The following is an 8,353-nucleotide window of genomic DNA, read 5'->3' on the forward strand; positions in this document are numbered from 1 at the left end:
AGCTCCTGGGACCGGGCAGCGAAGAGTTAAAGCTATTCTGCCTGATGGCCAAAGGATTTCAGTGTCACATAGCAACACCTAATGTTTCACTACAAAATAAACACAATGCCTTTCATTTTTGGGCAGAGTCCCTACTACACAATGTCCCGGCCCCTCCTGGAAAGTCACACAGGAGCTGAGGGGGAAAGGTAGGTCTGGCGGTGAAGGCCATGGCTCCAGTTCAGGAGCGTACTGGTGGGACGAGAGGAGGGGGCCGAGACTGGACTGAGTGGGTGGGAGCAGTGGCATGGATATGACCAGGTAGATGGGTGGATGTGCCCAGGCAGGTTGGAGGAGGCGAGGAGCATGCAGCATTGGAGAGGAACAAGGTCAGGGGATGCAGTGAGGGAGGGCAGGGGGGCAGCAGGACAAGGCAGCGTGGAGATTCAAAGGGCAGTGTGATCAAGCGGGAAGGATGTGTGGCGTGATGTCTGGGAGGGTCCATGGCACTAGTCCTGGCAAGCTCTGCAAACCAGGCCGGGCAATTCTGAATTGGAGTCTGACGGAGGCTGGGGTGAGAGAGTCCAGGTCCTCAGAGTCAGAGATCAGTGGGGCCGCGGCATCCCGAAGCCTCTGAAGTGCAGAGAGTGGAGATAGAGGAGACCATGGAAGGTGCTGTGATAGCCAGGGCAGGACGTGATGAAGATAGGAATACGGCTCTGATTAGAAGCAGGGTCGAGGCAAGGATCCATTCCCGAGAGGGGTAGGGGACAGGGGACTTAGGGACCAGGGACAAGATCTACCAAAAGTGAGCCCTGGTTTTGGGTGCCTGGCTTGAGAGCCCCTTAAAGCCGAATTTCCAGAAGGGTCAGGAAATCAAGGCCTTTGTATCCACTCGCCCCTTCTGACACTGTTGGCCAAAGCAACGAGGGAGGAAAGAGGCATCTGGGGTGAAGTGGGACTCCCAGGTTCCTGCCCTCCACTAGGGCTGGTCAAGGAGAGCGGCCAGGGACATGCCAGCACTAGTGGATATTTATGTCTATGGCAGAGAGGTGAGGGAACATCTTGATGGGGGGGGCGGGGGCAGGGCCAAAGTGGTGAGTGAGGAGGGGGCCTGTAACAACACCCCAGAGTGCTGGGAAGAGATGGTGGGACTTCCTTGGCTGCCATCCCCTGACACGTGACGTGGGTTGGGGTACAAGACAGCGGTACCCCTGGCCCATGGCAAGGGCTGGTATTGGCTCCCTCCGGGAGCTGCTGCCCCTTTAAAAAGAAAAAATTGCAAATAAACCCTCAACTCACCCCCAACCGAGGCCCCAATCCTGCCATTAGATCTCCGCGGGTCAGGTCTAGCCCCGGGGCTGCCACGTGGGCGCAGGGGGGTGCCTGCGGGGATCTGATCCCAGGAGTCAGGGCTGGAGGTCTGGGTAGGTGACCCGTCGGCCCCTGCCGGAGGAGGGGATAGGGCAGCCTGGCCTTGCCTTCTAGCAAGCAAACCCTGCTACTCAAAACGCCACGAAATTCAGAAGAGGGAAAGAAGAAGAAAAAAACCAGGGCTTCACAGAACTTGTACAGGCAACAGAGTCACGGACCTGAGCCTGCCCAGCCCTGCCCCCACCCTTTTGAAGGCTCTTGCATTGAACTGTCACATCAAAGAGGCCAATGATTTACCGCGGGGGAGATGGGGGGTATTAAGCCAGCAGGCAGGGAGCTCCAGGGGAGCACACAGCAAGCCAGTGCAAGTGCTGGTGAGATAACCAGCATTCGTTCTCTTCCCTGCGATATCTCCACTCCCAGATCCGGGGGGCGGTGACCCTGCCAGCAATCCCGCAGCCCCCCATCGGAGCGGGTGGCACTGCCAGGTGAGATCGCGCCCGAGGCTTGCCTGCTGAAGTGACACCACAAATTCCTTTCGCCCCACCCCAGCCCACTGCATTTGGGCTGTTTCCAAGGGAAGGATCAATTATTAATTGCAGGCTCGTTTATTTTCTAGTCATTGCATGGAAAAAGCAAATGACAGTGAAGCTCAGAAATAATATTGCCCTGGCTTCCCCTGTTACTCTCCTGCATGCACAGGGATCCTCGTTTCCATGAAGACACCCCAGTGCAGATGGGATGCGGGCAACAAGGTGCCCTGTGACTGTATTTGTTCCCACGGCATTGCTTATAGTAGCATTGCTTATAGTACAACGGACCCTTGCGGGCCCGTGAACACCCACCCACCCACAATGCACAAGGGATGTGAGCTGGCACCTGTTGGATTCCACAGTAAAGCTCCCACTGAATTCACTGGCAGAGGATCAGGGACTGGGAGATCCCGCCTAGGTGTTGGCGGAGGCTGGGTCCCAGCCTACGTCCACACTCAGCGCTGGGGGTGTGACACCCAGCTCAAGTAGACGCGCTCATGTGAGCTCGGTGAGAGCCAGCAGGCTAAGATCAATAGGAAGCTGCGGCAGGATGGGCAGTGGTGAGCCGTGGGAGGGGCTAGCCGCCCCAAGTACAAACCCACTGACACCCCATGGATAGCTCTAGGACAGCTAGCATGAGTATGTCGACTGGGGCTGGGAATCGCACCACCAGCTCCAGTGTAGACGTGGCCTGCTGTGGTGTACTCACCTGCTCACACTCCCTAAGAACCAGGCGCACTGCAAGGCTGGATTCTCTGCCATTATACCCAGGGTATTTGCAACTGACTCAAAGAGCAGGGAGACGCCTACCCCTTGGCAAGATGAAGCAGGGGCTCTTTGGTGGCCACATATTCTCTCAGTGGTGCCCCCAGAAACAAGGAGGCTCTTTGCATGGGCCAGCTGGACAAAGCACTAGAGAACATGTGTGCATTGACCCAGAGGAAGGTGTTGAGGGGTCACGTCCATCCTGGCTCCTGTCTGTCTCTGGCTGGAATTTGTTTCCTATTAGTCCATTTAAAGGGGGTAAAACCCTGAGCGTGCCCATCTCTGCTCGACATCCCATGTCAGTAACAGTGAATGGCACTGAAAACCAGGGGAGACATGTTAACATCAACCCCATACTCGCAAGGGGGTGATGGGTGAATTTCAGTGAAGTTCTTAGGTGTGGTCCAGTTCAGCCCCCAGAGGATCCAATCCTTAGTCCGACTCTCTCCTGACACCCGGCGTAGGGGTGAGAGACTTCCTGTATCCAGCGAGGCTGGAAACAGCCCAGAAAGTCAACCTCCCACCTTGGCACTTCTGCTTCTTGACTCTGGGCACAAGTTGGGAAGTGCAGCAGTAGCCGTGACCATGAAACGCCAGGGCCAAGTTAGCCAGACTCCCTCACCGCTCCCAGTAAAGGAGAGTGAACTTTAGGTCAGGGCTTGTTCCATCCAACCCAGTTTTCCGGCTTCCATTTCACAGGTTCCCAACCGCAAAGGCACCAGATACCATGGTGATGGGCCTGAGGAGACTAAAATAGGAAATCTCATATCAAAGCCAAGGGAGCTGGTGCTCCGTTTAAAATGCTCTAGTCAGATGCAACAGGACCATCCTCCAGGCCTTGTTTACATCCATTTGATTGAGTAATTGTCCTTTCTTGGAGGTCCTTGTCTTTGCTGCCCTTGGCACAGCTGCTCCTTACACATCTCGCAAAGTGAAAGGGGTTCGGCTCGTGGCCATCCGCCCCCCGAGTGGCCTGTCAAACAGACCAGCCGCTGGGAGCACTCACACCAGCTCCTCTTGCCTGGGTCTCTGCAGAGACGTCTGGCTCCCCATGGAATGCAGGGACTTGGGGGCAGAGTAAATACTAGTGAACCAGAATAGAAACAGCCTTGAGATAACAAGCTAAAGCTACAGCCGCGGGGGAGTTCAGAGCGGGGTTAGGGACAGGCAGAGTCTGGCTAGACACAAAAGGGGGAGTGTGAGGAAGCAGCAGGAAGGAGTTGGAAGATGCCTGATGTGTCTGTGATTAACTCAGACCTTCCTGGCTTTTGTGGGCGTTATCCCCAGAATGCCACCGCAGCCCAATGGGAGAGCGATTCCCAGGGACCTCGCTTAGCGCAGGCCAGGGCACTTTGCAGGAGGCAGCTCCGGCGCTGGCGTTCCTGCGCTATGCGGGTTGGAAGCAGGAGCCGCTCGCTCAGGCTCGCTGATGGTCCCAGACACTTTGCTAAGAGCATCCAGGGCTGTGGAACGTGCCTCGAGGTCTCGCTGCACCAGGGAGGTGGCCCCTTGTTCCAATGGTTGTCAGTACCAGGTCCCCGTCCCCATTTGGTGTTGGAAGCTCCTTGAGCATAGCAGGACAATTCCATTTCCAGCACCGCTATGGGAAGGCTTTAGTCGCCATAACCCTGAGCAGGCTGAGCCCAGGCATCCTGCCTGCCAGCGCCCAGGCAGGCCATGAGCTGGGTGGGTGGTGGAAGCGGAGTAACTTGCCGGCACTGCTCTTCTCTTTGCCCAGACCCAGGTGTCACCCCGGGGGCATGGCAGGCAAGCCGCTAACACTGTTCCAGGAGGCTCTGGCCCAGTTCAACCAGGCAGTAGTGTCAGAGAACCCGGAGGCTGCACGCCTGAGGGCGGGCTTGCTGTCCACCCGCCGCAGCTCTCACTCAGTGGACAACCCGCCCAGGCCCCTGATGCGGCTGAAGAGCATAGAGGAGGGGAAGCCGCCCTCCCTGCACTCGCGGAGGAGCTCCGTCATGAGCATCGCCAACGCCCCCTTCACCAGCCGAAGAAACTCTGTCTCCATGGCAATGGGAGGGAGGCGCCTCTCCATCGGCCCCTGGATGCACAGCGGGCGGGTGAGCTTCTCAGGGCTCCCCCTGTTCCAGCCCATCCGGGAGACGCAGTATGAGAACACCTACAAGACCCAGCCAGACGAAGGCTGTAAGTTTGACCCCTGCCGGGCCCAGCGGGCTCTGGAGTCCACCCTCACCAGTTACCTGGGGGATGCCAAGTACAACCCGGTGACGAGCGGGCAGCTGGCCCAGAGCCTGTCTGAGCTCATCCGCAGCCGCCTAAAGGACCTCACCCCGCCCCGCTACAAGCTGGTCTGTAACGTCTTCCTGGGCCAGCAGGGCCAACAGAGCCTGCAGGTGGCCAGCCGCTGCCTCTGGGACCCGGAGAACGACAGCATGGCCTCCGCCACCTTCGTCAACGCCTCCCTCTTCGCCGTGGCCACGGTGCATGGGCTGTACTTCGAGTAGCGCCTGGGCCAGCTCCTGCCGGGATCCAAGTGCCACACTCGGCCACCGACGGCGCGGCAGGAGACCCCCAGCCAGAAATAAAGAGAAGCCCGCCCTGACCTCCGGGGCTTCTGTTAACTCACAACCAGTAATTTCTTAACCAGATGTGGGGCTGGCCGGCAGCATGGGGAAGCCTGGCCTTTGTGCTTTGCTGCCGTGGGGGCCTGGGTCAGGAGAGAATGGGCTGTTCCCCGGGTTCCACTCGCTGTCGGGGGGTTGCGATGGGGACTGCCGTACCAGCTAAAGGCCCCAGCTGAGCTCGGGGCCTCGCTGTGCCAGGCGCTGCACGACCCAGAGGGCGAGCTCAGCGTGTGCACTGACAGGGCAGGCAAAGGGGAGGTGTGGAGGCGTTCTGCCCCTTTTGCAGAGAGGAAAGCTCAGATTGTTAAGCCTGCCTACAAGGTTTCGACGTCTGGCAATCTCAGCCTAAAGGACTTTCCCCAGGGCAAGCAGGGAGGCTGTAACAGAGCTGGGACTTGAAGCCACAACGCCCGCATCCCCTGCTGGCCTGAATCGTGGCCTGTCCTGCTGGGAAAGCGAGGGAGGAGAGCAAGCTCGGGCCCCTCTGAGCCCAGAGCTCTGGCTGGTCTGAGCAAGTCCCTGGAACCCTCCCAGCCCCGGCTTTCTGGCTACTCCCGTGGTAGGAGAGGCCGCTGCTAAGCCCTGAGGACAGGGGCACATTGGAGGCCCTCCAGCTGCTCCACCCAGCCACCCCCAGGTGGTCCAGCCTGCCATGAGCCACAAGGGACTGGTCTGAGCCAGTGGTCCCAACTCATGTTCCTTGGGCCAGAGGGTGACTAGCCCCTAAGGGCAGGCCAAGGAGCAGCAAAACCCGGAAGGAAGGGTGCTCACAGGCAGACATCAACACCCTCCCACCCAAGCCCAGGCCTTGGGAGCCTTCCAAAGGGCTTGAGTGGCAAGGTATTGAGCGCCACCCTATCCCCACGCCTCCCTGCGAGACGCGGCAGGACACAGGGCACCAGAGAGGTGAGGAGCTTTGCTCCAGGACCCAGCGGGTCTGAGCTCACCAGGAGCCCTGCCTCCAACTCCCACAGCCGGAGCACAGGGGCCCGGCTCCTCCTTTGCCATGTCAGGGCCACAGCAGGGCCCTGCAGCTCCGTCATCACTTGCCCCCATTGGCAGTAGCCCCCGGGGGGGCCCAGACAGAGAGAGTAACTGTCACAGCCAGCAGCCTCCCACCCACAGAACAGCCCCTTTGTTGGGACGCTGACAATGCCAGCTCAGTCTGCGCGGGCGCCCACCCAGGAGGAAGCAGGTGCAGCTCTCGCCGGCAGTACTAGTGGGGTCTGCAGGAGCCAGCTCCGGCAAGGAGGCAACAGGAACGGGGCAAGAGGTGGCTAAGAAAAGGAGAATGCTGGGGGTGCTGACGGCAGCTGCTAGAAATGACTGGAAAGCTGCAGCCTGGGGAGGAAGGATGGGCTGGTACTTGGGGAGCAGGGCCAGAGGGAGCTGGGTTCTCAGCCTAGTTCAGCCCCACCTTCGAGGGCTCTCAAAGCCCCAGCTCCTGGAGGCATGGGGTTATGGGGGTGTCGCTACTTCCCATTCGAAAAGGCAGAGGTAGTTCCCGGCCCTCGAGAGCATGGAGAGAAGCTCCAAGACAGGAGCTGAGGGGAGCCCCCGGCTCAGCTGGCAGAAGGCCAGGTTCAGGTCTGAAATCTCAGGATGTGAAGCCAATCTCAGGGTTTTTGAATGTACATGGTTGGTGATCTGCTCTCAGCTGGTAGCACCCCAGCTCCCCATCCACGCAATGGGGCTAGTTCTTCCCTGCCTTGCGGGGTGAAGCTGTTAACCAACGGCCGGTGCTCATGTTTTAGTGGTGAGGAGCCCCTTGCTAGCCAGCTGCCCAAAGCTCACTGCCCTGCAAGCACCAGGCAAAGGAAACTGCACCTTGGGGGGCTTTTTACTTCCCTGGGGGGAGCATCTAGCACCTCCTGGAGTCAGCCCTTCAGTCAGGTTCCACACCCTAGGGAGGAAGCCCAGCAGCTGAGGGATTTAATGCAAGGCCAGCTGTTCAGGCCTCTTGTGTTCAGAGCTCAGGGCCTAGGAGTGGAGGCTCAGCGGGGTCTCTCTGCTCTGCAGCCCAGCACAGGATTAAAGGACTGCACATTCTTGGCTCCTCTCCCAGCTGCTTTCACAAAGGGCAACCCCAGTCCCAGGGGCCCCATTGTGTGCTACCAGCCCTATTTGAGTCATGGAGGGGGCTGGCTGGACCTCCTGCTCCTCTCTAGAGCTGCAGAAGCCAGCCTGTTGAGCTCTCAGCAGTGTCACAGCCTAGCTCCTCCATCAAGGCAGAGCTCAGGCTGACAAGCAGCACCCGCTGCCCTGCCAAAGCACCAAGCACCCTTTCGGCTCACGAGGCGGCCCCCCCTCGCCCCATCTACACCAGACCCGTGTCATCCAGCTCATCTCACTGCTGCAGATTGAGAGTGTTCTGAAAACAAAGCAGCTCGTAAGGGCAGAGAACACCGATCCAATCCTCTGACCCAGCAGACCAGATCTGAGACAATCTTCCCCAGCCCCTGCTTTGGAGAGTGTTTTAAGGGCCGCTCCTCAGTGGGCAATAGCTGAGAAGCCTCCTGACCAGATCTCCCTCCAACCCCCTTTTGTACCTGGCCTTACCCACGTAGGGGACACTAACGCCGTTAAGGTCCCACCAGCCGGACCCCTTGTTCAGCAGCCAAGCAGCGTTTCGGATAGCCAAGAACTGATGTTGCTCCAGCAGGTTGGAGGGACAGGATTGAGCTTTACTTGGTCACGATTAAAGCAAGATGGGCCTAAAACCAGATTCTCATCTCTGCCAGCCCCTTGCGGCATGGAGTTGATGACAGGGTCGAAGACGAGCAGCGATCCATCCCGCACAGGTGAGAGCAAGGCAGGGCGTGTAAGAAAGCATTGAGAATAAGCACTGGGATGGCCCTGATTTTAGGGTGCTGTCTCTCCAGCACCCCTTACTCACCCCCACCCCCCGACATGGGAGCACTAACCCTACCCCAGGCTCTGAGGACCCCCAGCACTCAGACAAGCCGAGTACGATGCAGATGTAGAAGCATGTACAGATCAGCTGCTAAACAGCGCACTGGGGTGCTGCCCCTCTGCAATAATACACCCCTGCACCCATCTTTGTGAGGGGCAGCCTGAGGGCTGCTTCCCAGGTAGTCA

General features: G+C 58.8%; 1 protein-coding gene across 1 annotated transcript; it reads left to right on the forward strand.

Moving 5' to 3' along the window:
* The first annotated feature begins 141 nt into the window (after positions 1–141).
* Positions 142–5,134, forward strand: DYNLT4 (dynein light chain Tctex-type 4). Its single transcript, XM_077823737.1, has 2 exons — positions 142–188; positions 4,390–5,134. Exons 1-2 carry the CDS (start codon positions 142–144, stop codon positions 5,132–5,134), a joined length of 792 nt encoding a protein of 263 aa, XP_077679863.1.
* The last annotated feature ends 3,219 nt before the right edge of the window (positions 5,135–8,353 follow it).

This window comes from Eretmochelys imbricata, chromosome 8, assembly GCF_965152235.1.
Source record: "Eretmochelys imbricata isolate rEreImb1 chromosome 8, rEreImb1.hap1, whole genome shotgun sequence".
NCBI lineage: Eukaryota > Metazoa > Chordata > Testudines > Cheloniidae > Eretmochelys > Eretmochelys imbricata.

Coding starts and splice junctions, on each gene's coding strand:
- DYNLT4 (XM_077823737.1), top strand. CDS start 142: ATGTCCCGGCCCCTCCTGGAAAGTCACACAGGAGCTGAGGGGGAAAG. Junction 189..4,389: donor ACAGGAGCTGAGGGGGAAAG/GTAGGTCTGGCG, acceptor CTCTTTGCCCAG/ACCCAGGTGTCACCCCGGGG.